Here is a 17,302-nt window from a genome sequence, read left to right as displayed (position 1 = left end):
ATAGACACTATTGGATCTGATTGAGCCTCTCTGTTGATTTTTCACTCCTTTTTTTCTCTCTTTCTTGGCAGCCTGGTTCAAGGTAAAAAAAAAAAAATATATATATATAAAAAAAAGCTGTGTGAAAGAAAGAAGTGAGGGGAGTGGGGGGGAGAGAGAAAAAAAACAGATACCACACTACAGAAAGCTATCCACAAAACAACTCCACTCTTCTTTTCTGACAAAACATCAGTAGCCAAAGGGCAAGGAGATCTGCATGGCGAAGCCTCTAAAGAGAAGGACACTGGTTGAAAATGAAAGGACATGAGAAGTACTCCTCTCTGTCATTCCCCTCCTTCCAAAAGAAGCATTGATTTCCATAAGAAAGATGGCATGCAGTTTCTCAGTGGCGAGTATTCCCAAACAATATAAAGCAGGGGAGATTAAAGAAAGGCGGAAGCCAAGCAGCACCTTGTATCAGCGCCTCTGCTGAAGCTCAGACTGAATCAATTACCACTCAGCAGGCTAAGCTCAATTAAAAAACGCCACAGAGGGCCTGATTGCGGGGGTACTTACTGTAGGACAACATGGAGAGGTCTAGGCTACCTATCAGCCTTTCAAGGCCACTCAAGGGCCAGAGTGAAGAGACTTATTCTGCCTTCGCTGTGGATACATTACACCCATTCAATCAAACACAACTACAGGCATAAAGACGGATTTTCACCATATCAATAAAGCAGAAAAAAGAGGTGAAAAGAGGTGAAAAGTCCCCTAAAACACACAAAAGTCTCTGGTAACAGCAGACTTATTTCTTTTTCTATATACACACACATATATATCTCATACACGATGGTATGCGAATTTCAGCGACATGTCTCCACCTGACTGACAGCCTGGCGCAGAAACACTGGACGTCTGTTGGCTCTAAGGGGTATTAGTCTCGCTTTCAGTGCCTGTCCGGCCCCTTTCATGTCACCCCGTCCTAAAGCGATGTTTCTCCCATAAAGACCCATTCAGGCCACTGTGGGGGAATGTGCCATAGACCAACGAGGGTCCACCAAATCCCTTTATTTGTAGCTGAAAGGAGCCAGGTGAGGAGGATATTCATTTATTCAAGGAATCTGGCATTTTTTGCAAGACAGTTAAGTGTTTTTAGTGTCCTTTTATTCATATGCAATTTCCTCCCATTTGCTCAGTTTTTTTTTTCTTGTTAAATGAAAGAACTACAAATAATTACACTGCCACAAACATTTTTTTTTTTACCCCCCAACTTTGCAACAATAAACAGTGATTTTTGTGTTATTCTTTTTCTTTTCAAAAAACAGAATCAACAAACATTAGTCAGACTCATTAATCACTTGTATATTGTGTAGATATTCCAGTGGGCAAACTGTTAGAAACATATTTGTCAGTTTCTGTTTATCTCTGATACAGAAGTTCAGACCTGATGAGAGGTGAATTCCCACAAGCCCCCCTCTCTCCTGAAGGGCATAAACAATGCATTTGGAGTAATTTACCTGAAGTAAGCCTGAGGGACCTACAAAGGTGAACTCCTATTTACCATCATTAAAACTACAAATCACTTAATACCAATATAAACAGCTCAGCTATTATGTCGTGCAGTGCTTGGGAGTTCACGCATGGATAAGCAAAGATCTGAATCACGGAGGATGAATTGAATGAATTAAAACAGCCCTTGGTAACAACATGATTAAAAAGCTGTTACATCAGAACCAAACCGCACGGCTGACGGTAGGTCTGTTACTTAAAAGAATCACACCAAAAAAAAAAAAAAAAAAGATTGAATGTTTTTAAAATGATTAAAAAGAGAGCAGTAATTTATTTTGATGACAAAAAATGATAACTTGCAGTGATTTGTGCTGCAGTTAATCTTCATCAAAACACAACTTCAGCCTCTCTGGTCATCTAACCCTACAGAGGGAAATAAGAAAAAAAGGAACTAAGCCATTGTCATTGAAAATGGTATGAGGAAAGCAGCCAGCCCCTTACCCTTAACTCTGTTGTGGACAGATTTCCCCTGACAAAAATTAAACTAGCTCCTACTTGGCACTTTATTATCTCTTCAACTGAATGATTTATTGTTTGTGGAGCGAAAGAACCAAAGAGAGGGGGAAGATTACATTTCCAGCCAAAGCTCAGGCCTGATCTCGTTTTTTACTCCCTCTGTCCAGGAAAAAAGCTCCCGACAAACAATAATGTCAGCTGTAATTGATCGGAGGTCGCTGGCTGGGCCTGCAGTAAAAGCGCACTATTTAAGCGACAATCGGCCCCGCGCTCTTCAGACGCTGGCTAATGAAGCTGTCTGTCTGGGCTATTTACCTTCTCTTAAATGGAAGGGGAGAGATGTACTGTAAGAGACAGGGCTGGAGAGGATCTGCCTCTCGCTCCTGTGAAATAGGACCTGCACATGCCTCAGGAATGTATAATTGGTTGGCGCAGCCAAAGCTGGGGATCCGGTGCTAATTAAATGACTTGTTTAAAGCCTATCTGTCTTTGTTTGGGAGGCTCTGGGCTTCAGAACAATGCATTGTAAATGCTGTTGTCAAACAAACATTCCTGGTTATCCTTTGATTTGAATTGAACAAGACAAAGGGCTGATTTGCTCACTGCTAAGCCTTTGGTTTTCATGGTGTTGAGATATTTTTTCCTCTTCTGATCTGTCAAACTGAACAGGACCATTCCAGTCAAGCAGCTAAATGGACTGACTCACCGCACAATGCATATGCAGTCCGCCGCTTGCAAAACAATCTCAGTTTTTCCTCCTAATTGCGCTTGTAAAATGCCCCCATGTTGTGTATGTATTTCTCCAACAAAGGTGAGACGGTGGTGTACACACATGGAGAGTCTTTGTTGTGGTCATATCAAGGATTTGCACACCAGTCCCAAAAGGAAATGAATGGCTCATGAAAAAGTGTCTGTCATGCGGCGAGACATTTAGAGGTCTCTCCATAGCACTAATCAGCCATTCATCTTTACCATAACTGTTAATCTCCTTCAAAATCAGAAGCCCTGCCATGAGAGATGGAGGAAGTCTTCTACCCATTAGATCAAACATAAGACACAGCCTCCATAAATATGTTGTCTGGCATAGTGGTGCCACTTTAGACAACACAAGTGCATGCTTACATGTGCACAGAAACACGGCTTCTCCCACATTCATACAAACACGCGTACTCTCACACACACACACACACACACACACACCCGCACGCACACAAGCAAACAAGAAAAAACAGACACACACAGATGGCAGGTTCAGTCAAGGCTGGTGAGTCCTGTTTCTCATTAAAATGGGGGGAGAGAGGAAGGTATTGAGCTTTGATGTAGCCACCCACAGCCCTTCAGTGTCATTGAATGAAACTTTGAAGCTTTTTGTGTTTACGCAGTTAATGTTGATAATAAAGCAAACATCTTGTCTTTGTTAAATACCTGCTGTAGCACTCACGTATGCATACACACGCGTGTGCGCGCACACACACAAGCAAACACATAAACGGACACATAAAAAGAATACATCTTGCCGTAACAAAGAGAGGTAAACATGAAAACACTCGGTTACAGACAATGATGCAGTGGAGATAATTGTGTAAAGGTACGTACACACACACACACACACACACACACACACACACAAGCAGCCAGCCAGACATAAAAACACATGCAAACAATATGCTTTACATTCCGAGAGCCACGATGATTGCATACATTTCCAGCTAATTCACATCAACAAACAAAATGTGTTCAGCATGCCAGGATAAAGATATGTACTTTCCAATGATTCAGGTGGGCAAAGATTTCCTGCCAAAATGCCTAATGTAATGTAAGAGAAACCATGATAAGAAAACATTTCGGGTTTGATGAGGTAACATAATTGCTTTCCAACCCAAACCACTGGAGTGTAACATGTGGTAGAAATTATCAAGGAGACAGACAGAGGTGTTTGTCCTTTAAGTGTATAAAATCTAAGGCAGGCAACTTTTATAGGATAATTTAAATCCTCAGCTCTAATGGCATGCATTCCTTATGAAAATTGAAAGATCAATCATCTCGGTGACAGATCTGTTGTGAAAGAAGTTCTTCCTGTCTTTGAGGGGAAAATGCTAAACACGTTTCAGCATTGCCCCACCCGCACCAGTTCCCATTTTAGCTGTCTATTTGTCTCTTTGCTGAAAATGTTAACGAACAGGGCAATAATCAAGCCATATGCTTGCATGTGGCAAATCTCATTACAGTAAATGACCTTTACCAACCAATGCCAACATCCTTGTGCTTGATAACACAGCGAGTATAGAGCGGGGGAGACAATGGTGGGTTTAGTTAACGCAATCATGCACGTGGCCAGGGATGGCCGAGACAGCCAGGCCTTCAGGACACATTAGCAAAGCACTGTTCGCTTCCCTAATTTGGGTCGGAACCAGGCTCACTTTACATTTGTCACACATCACTCTTGATAAACACGCAAAATCGGTGCGAGTGCACCAGCATCCCATCACTTACAATAAGCTGTGGCACGGAAAGTGTTGTGAGCAGAAGAGGAGAGCAGAAGGAGTGGAGAGATATTACTAGCAGCTGTTACTACTGCGGCTGCAATATATTCAAGCCCAATCAATAAAGCTCCTACAGACAGTGACACCCAAGCAGACAGAGGAATCATTTTCATCTGATACTTAGCAAAGGCTCCCCTTTTAAAAAGATTGCTTTCAGTCAATGACAACCAGTTGTCATTTGACTAAGGCTCCTGAAATGAAATATATTGACGAGCGTTATCAATCACGACCCACTCTGCCGTCATATCACTTTAGTGGAAGGGGGTGGGGGTGAGGATCGGTTTGCATGTGGTCATCAGATCATCCGTTTTAATTACAAAATTAGCATCACTACCTCCTGCGCTCTCACTTCCCCTGTTACATCCACCTCGTGAGAGAAAATCAGTAATGCAGTGTATAGTTTACAGTTTGCAGTGCTAATGAGTTCAAGGTAACTGTGATGTTTCTCATTGGAATGTAAATTTTGAACAGTTTTGTAAAAGTGTATTTTATATTTAATTATGTTTAAGTACAGGTATAAAATACTTAAAAAAAATATTTGGGGCTATTTCAATTATTTCATTGAAGAGAGTAACTCTAAACATAGTTTATCAAGAAATACCTTCCTTTGTTTGTTCACACTGTGAAGGACATGCTGATTGTGAAATTCCTCAACACTGTTTGAACTTGCTCACTCTCTCCCTCTTTATCTTGGTCCCAGAGGAGAGGCTTTGTGATGGTGAAGATGTCTGGGCTCAGTATGGGCTGATAGCTCTATTTGGATGAGGGTTCCCATATCATAATTGGGAAAAAAAAAAAAAACACCTTTCCGTCGAGGCAACTGACAGAGTGCTTTTGTGGAACAAGAACCAACTATTTCTATCACACGAATGATTTGCTGTATAGTCAGACAATGGGACATATTTACAGTGTAATCACAGCAAAAGAGATTGTCATTTTGTTGTTGTCATTACTGTTATTGTGTACACAGTAATATCATTACTCTATGCTAATGTGTCCTCTTAGACATAATCATAGTGAAATGAGAGCGCATGATATCCAGGCTCTTATGCCGTGCCATCGTAGCTATAGTATGTGAAAACTGCTCCGTATTCTACGCAATCACATGCCATGTATATTTCACATTACACCGACCTGCGAAAGCTCATCATCACTGAAAGGTTGAATGTCATTTATTACACATATCACATTTACACCAAGTGACATTGTCTTTTCAAATTGTGTTGATCTCTTCACTTTCAAAGGTCAGCCCCTTCCCTGGCTAAATTCAACCTGACAGAGAATAGTGAGGAGGGGACAGCCGAACACATGCATCACCCCCGCATCAAAGCGCTCCAAATTAATCTATCCAATTAATGAAGAATGAGGCCTAATGTTGATGAGGGATGACAACTCGACTGGTCAGTTGTTTTTTATAGCTCTGCTCCTGCTATTGTGAACTAACCGCAAGAGACAATCAAACAAATATTTCCATGACACGGTTTGTCTAGCCTCTCCTCGTGTCTCTTTCTCTCTACAACACTGCTACGCCGCTGCCACTCAAAGATGATAGAACTTGATATGGATCATTACGGAAATAATGTTTAATCAATTCCCCCCTGTTATTGTAATCTATTTCTGCAGTTGTCTGCGTTTGTGTATTTTGTAGTTACATCAGTGTGCCTCACAATTTCCCAATCATGCATATTCAAGTATTACGCTGATGCTTAACAGCCGACGCAAACGGAATTAGAACGAGGACATTAGACTTCATTAAAAAGAGAAATGATTATCAGGTTTATCTTTTGAAATGTCTATTAAAATGTGTGTGTCGTTCTTCACTTATCTGTCACCTGGCTCCCATGAGCCTGGCAGACTAATAGAGAGATGGTGAGGGCCAAAGCCCAAGAGAGAGACAGAGACCCATCAAGCTCTTCACTCAGACTGGAAGGCTGTCTGTCTGCTCTGCCAGTCTCTGTCGAGCTCAGTGTGTCTGACTCAGTTACCACCACTAGTCCCCCAATTTCCCCAACACCAGCAGTTTAAACAGATCCTATTTTGTCCGGTGTAGCTCTGATAGCGGAATAAAGAAAATCACAACAAACCACGCTCTAATTGCGTAAATCAGACGAGACAATAGTCTGTCACAGTGAGAGAGGTGTTATGATATGTTCGTGAAATGAATTCTCTTCAGCCTATGGCTACAATCTAGTCTCTCCAAAGAGCTTTGGCTGACAAAAGCTCCCATAAGAGAGCTAGGGAAGGAAGATGGATGAAGTTGCCCCTAGACACTCATATCAGGTCAGTATGTGCTTTATCCCCTAATGGTTAAGGTTAGGATTGAGTAGGGGGTGATACTAGATCTGAGCCTGAGGGCCAATGTTCTGTCTAGAGGAGCAGGAAGTTGCCACCATCCTCCATCATGGCCCACATTTAGCTGCGCTGGGCCACCAGCACTAGTGCAGCTAGCAGGTTGGAGCGTGTAGTTAGCTAGTTGGATGTGTCCTTCCACCCAGAGAGCTTTATTATTAGAAAGGACATAAACAGACTAATTAAATCGCAGCAGTGGAGCTGGGCTGACAGCTGGCGCAGAGAGTGTGACCAAACAGATCCCTATCAAAGTGCAGGAGCAGTGTCTCTATATGTGTCCTGCTTTTGTGTGCGTGACTGTACGTGTCTGCTGACATGCATGCCTGTATGTTCTGTAAGTATACATAAGTGTGTGTGCGTGTTACTTTTTCCTCATTTTAGACTTGTGCTCTGTTCATAATTGATGACTATAATTTTTTCCACTGTAATTCCATTCATTCACACTGTCAGCTTAATGTCTTATTTATCAGTCTATTGCAAAGTACACGGACTCAGTTATATGGTCCAAAATGGTACAAATGCTATCCAACAGAGCAGTAAACACTCCAGTAATTAGTGCATGGTCTCCAGGCTGACTCCACTCAGCTCTGCAACATGGCCAAGCACGGACCCCATATAGAGAGGAGCCTAGTTATGCATTGATCTCAGAAAATTAAGGCTAACTGCCCCAGATTGCGGCGTCTTGATGTACCTTCTGGATGAGCAATGTACTATACTCGTATTGTTTGTAGAGTAAACAGGATGATTTTGACTTGCTGTGCTTTAAAATGAATACACGTTGAATAATTAATGGTGTGTGCCCCCCCCCTTAAAACGTTATCTGTGTGCACAAACGTAAAACCACTGATGATGAGAAAATATGGTTTTAACAAGTCAATAATGGTGAGTGCAACAAGAACGGCCTAATCAATGAGGCTGCAACGTTTGCAAACAAGGACTTGAATTATAACGCCAATAATTGATCCCTTCCATTTTTTCCCCTCTCCTTCATGTGATGTCATTGTTTATCGATTGCTTCCTGCCAGTGAGAGATGATGGGAAGTTTCAGAGTTTGTTTTTTGCTATGACTTTTGCCCCCCTCCCCTCCATGTACTACACCGCGCCTCCCTCCCCACCTCCCTCCCTCACTCCCTCCCTCCACCACCTCCCATCCCTTCCCTCCATTTGAAATTTGCAAGCTGTAGCACCAGCTTAACCAAAAAGGATTAAGTCCCATACCCAACTGAGAACACAGATAATGCTCAGTAATTGGTAAAAAATGAAGATGAATGGGACAGCTAGATAAGGACCAATTAGCTGCTGGGAGTGTACAGCTGTGGTCTCCTCACAGAGCGCTCTCAGGGGCCAAGGCCCCCTCTTTCTCTCTCACGCAAGCATGCGCACACATACACACAGACACACACACAGACACACACGCACACACACACATTCAAATACACACCCAAACATGCAAGCATGAGGGGTAGGGCTTGCAGAAATTAGCCTGATGACCCTGGGAAGAAAGAATGATGCTTCCTCATCATCTCACCCAGAACCTCTTCTCTCAACTCTCAGTCAGGCAACACTCCAGGTACCTGTCACCACCCGTCCAACTTCAGCCTCGCATGTGGCTTCCCACTCCCTGTTGGGCGCAGGCGGCCTGGACCGAAGCCACAGATGTAAGACAAAGGGCTTTCAGGTTTGCGATTAGCACCGCACAATGCAACTGCTTCTGCGGTTTAGTGGCGTTGTTACAGGTTTAAGACAAAATGTGCAGTGATATCTGAAAAAGTTAGCAGCGGGCTGTTGTGTCTTCTCCTTTAACTGCGGCGCTGTCTTTCGCCGAGTTGTTTGGTCGGCATGTCGTGGCATCATCTGGCTGATGACAGTGGAATTCCCATATCTAATTACAAACAGGATTTCAGCTCCATTAGAGTTGTGTGGTGAGGAGTCAGATGAGTGGCAGGGCAGCACCCAGTGGCCAAAGAGAGACAGAGGGTGAAAGACGGAGACGTAAGCGAGACAGAGCAAAGAAAAGAGAGAGAGACAGAGAAAAGAGGACAAGGGCGAAGCCTGCCTTATCTTTTCTTCCTACTCCTTTTCTGCAGTTCTAAGAAACACTTTATTTTCCTTCCTCGGCTGAAAAACCAATTCCTTCTCTTGAAATTGGCAGGTGTTTGTTAGTGGGCAGCTGACAATATTTTTTCTCCCAGTAATGAAGGTTGTGGCTGGGGTCAATGCACTGGGAGGGAATGGTGGGCTGTTTATCCCCCTCAAGGCCAAGCGCCACACGTGTTTTGCTTGGTCTGTGATCTGTAATTGTGGCATTTCCTGAGAGGCGCAGGAACAATCCACATTGTGCTTTGAGAGGGCTCCCTCTGCCCAACTAAAGAGTGTGAGGGGAAAAAAAGAAAAAAAAATCAAAGAAAATCACCCCCACACCTCTCATTCTGTCTCTCTTTACATTTTGATGTCGCTCCATCTCCATGTCTCTATCTGTCTAACGCATCTTTTTTTTAATTTTTTTTTTTTAAATCTCCTTCATACATTTCTTTAAACCTATCTATTTCCTTCTTTCCAGCCCTCAGTCAGGATGTTTGGTTATTTTAGCAGAGAGTTGAACTGGCTGTTTTTTCCTTATAATTAATAACATTGATGCAAACAGGAAGGTCTAATTGTGATGAATATTTAATGCGAGGGAGAAACATTAGCCTGTTCAATTTACATCAACACAAAGACAGCGGCGGGCAATCCAACTCTACAAACAGTACAGAGTGTCCTTCACTGGCTTGCTCTGCTGTGCTTTGCTTTAAGCGCTTCACAATACAAGATCTGCTTCAGACAAACACTGAGATGAGGCACCTGTATTTTAGCCCGAGGAGGATTTTTTATTTTTTTTTCCTTCAATGAGTTTATGTAGTAGTTCGTTTTGATTAAATGGATCTATGTCCTTTGTGGTATTATCAGAAGCATGCTCATTATCATATCAATTCCTATCATGGTTGGCAACATAATTTGTGTAAGTAAACACATCCGTTTGTGTGGGTCTTAGTTTAAGCTGCGTGATTATAAAACAGCCCAGTCCATTTCCTCAGAGCAGCTGTGGTCTGAGTCTGTTAAAAACAGCATGAAGTCATTCCCCAGTCAGCACTCAGAACAACAGTCAGTCCAGTCCCAACAAAGCTACAGCCAAATACAGTTCCCCCTCTGCCCACTCCATGCTATATCAGTCAAGTGATTTATATGTTTGGATTGCTATTGGATAATAGGCTTGAGAGCTGGACATATTAGGCATTCACACTCCAAAATACTCAAGCTCATAAATCAGACCAGACTGAGGCACTTTTGGAATGTTAAATAATTCTGTAATCACGCTCTCTTGTAAGTCCGTTCCCCCCACCCCCCCTTTTTTTTCTTCGTGAAATTACAAAATTCCTCCGTTAAAAATAAACATGTGAGCAGAAGTCCGGGGCTAGATGAAGAAGACAACACGCTGCTAGCTGTGTTTCATGGCTCTACAGTGCCGAGCAGGCCATATATCTCCAGCGTATTATCAGGATGACTCCTGCTGGCCACCCTGTCACAGGAGAGTGCTTGATATAAACAAGAGATTGCTGCGACACCCAGTAATCAATATTAGGATGGTTTCAGTACCAAACATCATTTGTCTCTGCGACCATTCCTTTGACCAAACGAAGCATTAATTCAAATCATAAATCTGAGCTGATTTAAATCCGAGGAGAGTGAGGGAGGGAGAGAGGCCCCTGTCTGACTGCCTGCCCCTAATGATTTATTTTCTACATTTCTGCGAGCGAGAGATTTGTCCATACTCACTGACAGGTCACCTTCAAACGCCAGTGGCAGACTGTTCATCACCATGCAGACGAGCATCTCATCGCTGCAAGTAAATATTAAAGGAAAAGAATCCAATTGATTGTGGATGGGGCCGAGAGGCGTCACTGCCATATATTTCACTCAGAGAGCTAATGCTGTGGCCCATGCACCCACACCTAGAACTGCTCCCCCTTGCCAGAATTATGATTCTACCGGGAGCCTGTGTGGCTGGCTGTGGGCTCAAGGTTACAATTTAAATTGTAAAAAGATAAAACAGTTTCTTATTAGCTCCATTGCCATAGCCTTGCTGTTGGTACTCACATTTATCTTTATTTCTGTGACCTCGCAGGCTCGTATTCTCTTTTTTACACACTCCATTCTCTCGGAGTGATGACCTCACACTTTATGCATTTTGCATTGTTAAATCTGCTTAGAAACACATCCTGTTTTCATCTTGCACACTATAAGCGCCGCGGTGTCAAGTATTACTGCAGAAATGTATTCAGGAGTCAAGTCATTTATTACAGTAAGTGAATCAAAACCTCAATTTAGCAACCAAAGCTGCGGGGATTACATTTGGTTTATAATTTGGAATGGGCTCATGAATCCGCACTAACATACATTATCATTCTCTTTAATACACTAAGTGGTTGTGTGTGATATTACAAAAATCCTTCCGCATTTTAGGGCTAATAATTAATTGAAATGGCACATAGTGAAAAACCAGAGCTCTCACAGCAATTCAATTAGACCTTGTTAAAAGCTGATAGCTCTGGGAAACTGTGTTCACAGTTTCACTTAGCTATTAAGATTTTTTTTTTCTTTCAACATAAAACACTTCAGGAGAAAACAAGACATACATTACCAAGGTGAATATTTTCACTGCATACAAAGTAAGCACAATCAATAGCTTACCATTTCAGAAGCATAAAGAAAAGAGCAGTATAGTGAGTATAGTATCATACAAATCTTTGGTTTAAAACAAGCTGTATGTGTAGGATTACTTATTTCCTCTGGTAAAAGGTTTTAGTTTCTGGTCCTGGATATTCATTTGCCTGTTTCAGGTTCAGGTTGATCTAAAGTTAGGTAATCAGTCAAGAAACAAGGGATGGAGTTTTGGTGCGATTCCCAAGCAGTGGCACTTTTCCCCTCCTCTTGCCATGAGATAGAGATTTTTTCCTCTCTTGGTTCTAAAAGAATACAGCAGGACAAAACACTCCCACTTCAGTCTAAAAATGGTTGAAACTACTATGATTTCTGGCATTCTTGCCTTTATTGGACAGAATAGAAGCAGACAGGAAACAAGGACTGAGTGAGAGAGAGAGAGAGAGAGAGAGAGAGAGAGAGAGAGAAGTATGACATGCAACAGTGGTCCCCAGCTGAAATCAAACTGTGGATGTTGTGGTTTTGTGCGCTTTAACCGTCTGACAAAAAAGTTTGCGGAAGTCTTAAAATACGAACTGCAATTTTCTTATCATCGGTTGCCTGGTGGGTGTGCTTATTGAACATTATATGCAACTGCACAGCCATTCAACACCTGCACTGCAAAATTAACGAAATTACACACATTTACTCGACCCTGCAAAACTTCATGGCATTCTGGCCAAATGTGTTGCTGACAGAAGTTGATACATTTAAATGCTCATAACTCAAATGTCAGGTGTCTGGTTAACATGAAATTCATTTTTTGCAAACCCATAATTTTGAAGCAAACTTTACTCCAAATAGTCATAGCTGTTAGTAGACAATCTGCATTATCTTTCTTCGTAATGCATATTTTGATCCTGTTATTAAAGTGTCAAAATATGCTATTACTAAAATAGACAGATATTGTATGGACAACTGTGCAGTCCTGGAGCAGGTCTGAGCTCTTGGAGTCTGTGCTGAGATAGTGACAAGTATGTAAGTCCTAACGTGCCTTGTTTGTGTCTATATCTGTAAAACACTTTGCAGCTTGCATTTGTATTCTGTTAATGTGAGTGTGGATGTGTTTGTGACAGTGTGTGTGTGTGTGTGTGTGTGTGTGTGAAGGGCATCCTCACCAACGCTGGAGCTGAGGTCTCCATTCTCTCCATCGGCCCCATGGTGGTTGGCGTTGCCGTGGTAGCTGCTCATCGCCTCCAGCTTGATCTTCTTGACCTTCATGGCCTCTGCGATGGCTGCGTTGGCAGCTGCTGCCGCTGCTGCTGTCAGGCCTGGAAAGAAGAGGCAGAGGAGACAGAGCGCTTACAGACCGCTACATGTCTGCTGGGGCTGAGCCACTGCACCTGCAAAACCTTTTCAGAAACCTGCCTTGGCGAATGAAGAAAACAAAGAAAAAGGACTTTTGAAATAATAAAACAATGAATAATTTTATACACTATGGGGAATAAGCTCATATGAGATCATGACTTGGTTTTTCATCTTCTGACAGGGGATATCTTCACAGCAGGTTATCATGCTGATGAGATGGATCCCCGTGTGTGTGGCAGCCTATGATTTTTATGAATGTTTCACAGACTCCGGCATTCCTCGCCACTATATTGATGTATTTGTGCCTTGATGGGAACAGATGCAGTCAAGATAATAGTTCATGATGCAAGCATTTTGTGTATACAACTTACAATACACAATGTATGTATAATAAAGGAATTGTGATACAGTGTGACACAGAAGGGTTCAGGGAAGAAAAAGTGAAAGAGTAAGTAAAAGAGGTTCAACATGAGGTAAAATACAGGTAGAGAAGTGTCTTATGAATCTTGTTATAGGGAGTATTTCAATGATACCTTCTAATGTATTCATCAGATCTAATCGACCTGAATAATGCCTAACACTGGTATTCAAATTCCTCACAGCAATATACTGTAGTGCCTCATAATAAGTGGGCTCTTGTGAGTGTCAAGGCGAGTCATCAAGCACAATGGAAAACTATAAACCATGTACCATGGATTCAAGTTGTTTTATTCTTTGGCTTCGAGTGTGCTCAACGCTTAGAGGGTCATGTGTGAAAATTAACTAAGGAGTGCGATCAATAAAGACAAGAAAAAGGATGCGATGTATAAAATACCGCATCATCTCTGTTACATTTTTAAAAAATATTCTCAAAACTACTGCGGAAAGAAATTGATTATAGGCAAAAAAGGACACTACTCTTCAAGAGGCAGTGAGTTTGGACATATGTGCATCAGATTGAAGAGTGGAAAAAAACCCCACAAAAACAGAGGACATTGAAGACATTTAAAGTTCCCCATCCCCTTCAAAGTCAATTTTCGAGGAAAAAATATTTAACAAATATTCATTCTACTTTATGGTAGATTTAATATTACAGCAATTATTGAATATTATTTGTATGCACATCACTTGAAAATCTCTGACAACATGTCAAATAGCTTTGAGAATTTTTCATGGATTCTTCTCAGGCTTCTGTTTTCCTGAGCAGACCAAATGATTATTGACATCACATTTTAAATAATCACACACATTTCCACTGAAATCGCCAAATATGCATATATTAGCAACATTTGACATGGTCGTCCACCTCGATCAAAATGAACTTGATATGATTGATATAGTAAGACTGAGATTATAGACATACATATGCTGAGCACACTGCAGAGATCATAAAGCACTGGTTTGTCATTGTGGTAGTTCCAGGGTTCTGGTGTATTGAACGTGACTGAAATCTTTATTCATGAGGCTAGTCTCAAACAGCAGGGACAGATAGTGCTAAAGCTCCTCTAGGCCTGGTGTGTCTCAGGAGAGGCCCACGACTCTTCTTGCCAACCCCAGCAACAAAATCAAAGATGCATGGCGAGAGAAAGATATGTACCTATTACTGGAATCGCTCATATTCACAATACGGTATATCACTTGCCCTTTTACAGGGGCTGCTTGTACTTGATATGCAGGTTTGCCTTACGTTTGACGCAGAACAAAGCAACGTCTGCGTTTATCATCACTAAGCTGTCACGTCTCCGTGATGGGACTCAAAGCAGCTATTAGCCGTGCATTTGAGGGGGGAGACACAAGTACAAGGAGAGGTAGAAATCAAACATGTGGCTCTAATAGATACATGCCAGCGTACACAGGCACAAACACACACCGACAAACATGCACACAAGAGCATACCAGCCTGGACACCCTCTCCTCTCATCCACAGCTGATAGGCAGATGGCGAGAGTCACTCTGAGCCACTGACATGGAGGTGCATATAATTTAAAGCCTTGTTTGCATCTTAAAATACATCAGTACCATATTGACGTACAGTATACATCATGTCAGCGAGGGCCCTCTCGTTTGCAATGGGCCCTAGCTGCTGTTCCATATGCATAGGCAGAGCAGGAGGAGAAAAAAAAAAAAAAAAAAAAAGCCACTGCCTCATAAGAAGGTGATACTTCTCCACATAATGAATGTGGCCTCTGCCCAGTCTGAAGGTCAGCCTTCATTTGTGTATAATGGGCAAGAGTCAACTGTTTTCCAAATGAGACGTATGCAGAACAGACTGCCGAGTAAATATTGAAATCACCTCTGAGCTGTTTGTGTGATAAATTCCCCCCACAAATCAGGTGCCGCTCAAAGGAGTGCTGCAGTGGAGCTTTTCTGATGCTCGCTAACTTGTAAGAACACCATAGTTTATTGCACTGCAGCAGTTCATTTTATCGTTTGTAGACTGGACTAAACTGCGGGAATGATAAAACAAAAAAAAAAGAAAAAAAGGGGGAAATAATTAATGTACAAGAATGTGATGTTTTTTGATCCAGTGTGTCGTGAGTAAATAAAGGCTAAGAAATTGATCTGTGCCATTGTGAACCAGATGGAATGATCACTTTTCCATTTTTCATTTATCATTCCGCTGCTATCTCCACCCTGTCTTTGACTAAGTGACACACTCCATAAATCGAAATCTTTGTTCTGATAATTGTTTCATTTCACCAGATCAATTGTCATATCCAACATAACACACACCTCAATACAATGGATGTAATAAGGAAGCCAGGGAGATGCTGGCGCCCAACAACAAGTCTATTAAGCCACTAGAAGTCTAAACGTCAACAAGACCAATCCCACTCAGTGCTAATCTGCATTCATTACTATGCAAACAAAACAATCCAGCCTCATATATTCTTTCAAAGTCACCTTTAGATTCAGACACTTTTCTCATATAGACGCACGGGCAAGTCAGAATCCTCCTGAGCACAAAACAAACAGCACATCACGGTCGCATGTAGAGAGCCACACCAGTGAGAGAACAGAAAAGGGAACATTTCAACAAATAGAGAATAGCATGGCACTGTCACATGGGGAGCACAAAACAGCAAATAACAGAGACAAGGTCTGATGGTAGCCCTTGGAGCAGCTGTCATATTAAATAATAATGAAGGATCTATTAATATGCAAAGGAAGCAGCAGCCGACTGGCTTAACGCTGTCATGCCTCTGCATATTGTCAGGATCTTCATCATTAATTAACATGCTAGCTGCCCCATACCTGCGCCAATGTCAGAACATTCTTACAACAAACACCCCAATGCCTGTGCCCTCCGCAACTAACTCGTATAATTAAATTAAAATCAGATTAACTTCACATCAGTACACAAAAGACTGACTTTTACGACTTTCTCTAGCAGTGATTAAAAAAATAAAAAATAACCAGAGCTTATCTGTTGTGTTTCTGTTCTCTTCTCTGTTAGGGACTGCACCACGGGCAACAATGAAAACACATTTTATTTATCGGGCGGGCAGGATAAATAGAGAAGAGATACTCCATGTCAATGAGCATGGTCGCCTAATTTTATGCATGGACTGGTGGCGGCACAGCAATGACAAACTGGGGCTGAGAACAACGCAACTCTTAGGTACACTAAACCACTTGAACTGTGCTATCCACATCATGACAAATTTAGTATCAATTACAGAGCGCGCTAACCTTATGACAAGCAGCGGACTGAAAGAGGAGGGGCAGAGACACAAAGAACTGACACTAAATTACCTGCTGCATACTGGATCTATTTTAAAGCAGCCTGAAGTGGCAACGGATTAGATGATCCACTCTGCAGTTGAAGATGACATGCTAATTGTACATTGAAAGAGTATAAATATGACAAAATGTCTCCACTTATAGTACTTGTAAGAGGAACCGGCTCTTTGTGTCACTGGAGTCTGCACACATACCTGTACAGTACGGCAAAGCCAGACAGCATTAGGAAATATTGTTTTTATCAGTAAAGTACAGGATGCACCCTGGTAAGATGTAGGTGACATTCATTTCTCTAATGGTAAATGCAGTACTCTTGCGTTATTCAAAAGGTTGAAGCCATATCCAGGACATAAATGAATTATATTGGAGCTGCTGCTTAAGTAGTGGCCAGAGTGTGAGTGGAGGCCCCCTCTCCACTTTAAAGGAGATGTCATCTCAGTGTGGTGTCAGTCCACAGCAAATAATCCGATTTGGGGGCCAATCTGCCTGTAATGCATCAGCAACTGGAAAGGCTCCAGCGTAACCCCCCCCTCGGGGGCATAAACGCAAGCATGCACGCATTCAGACACTCACACATACGCACATGTGCCTTCACACACATATGAGGGTATTTCCTTAAGTGGAAAACTAAGCATATT

At 42.0% G+C, this 17,302-nt stretch overlaps 1 protein-coding gene across 3 annotated transcripts in view; it reads right to left on the bottom strand.

The window, feature by feature from the left end:
• dachd (dachshund d) overlaps positions 1-17,302 on the bottom strand; it is a 91,768-nt gene that overhangs the window by 24,850 nt on the left and 49,616 nt on the right. For all 3 annotated transcript variants that reach the window (XM_008282088.1, XM_008282095.1, XM_008282102.1), the window contains exon 3: positions 12,752-12,904. In XM_008282088.1, the coding sequence (XP_008280310.1) occupies positions 12,752-12,904 (153 nt within the window). The remainder of the gene's footprint in view (positions 1-12,751; positions 12,905-17,302) is intronic.

The sequence above is a fragment of the Stegastes partitus genome, unplaced genomic scaffold (genome assembly GCF_000690725.1).
Source record: "Stegastes partitus isolate 25-593 unplaced genomic scaffold, Stegastes_partitus-1.0.2 Scaffold7, whole genome shotgun sequence".
NCBI classification, from domain to species: domain Eukaryota; kingdom Metazoa; phylum Chordata; class Actinopteri; family Pomacentridae; genus Stegastes; species Stegastes partitus.
The sequence above is the reverse complement of the archived record's forward strand: the minus strand, read 5'-3'. Positions and strand labels throughout refer to the sequence as shown.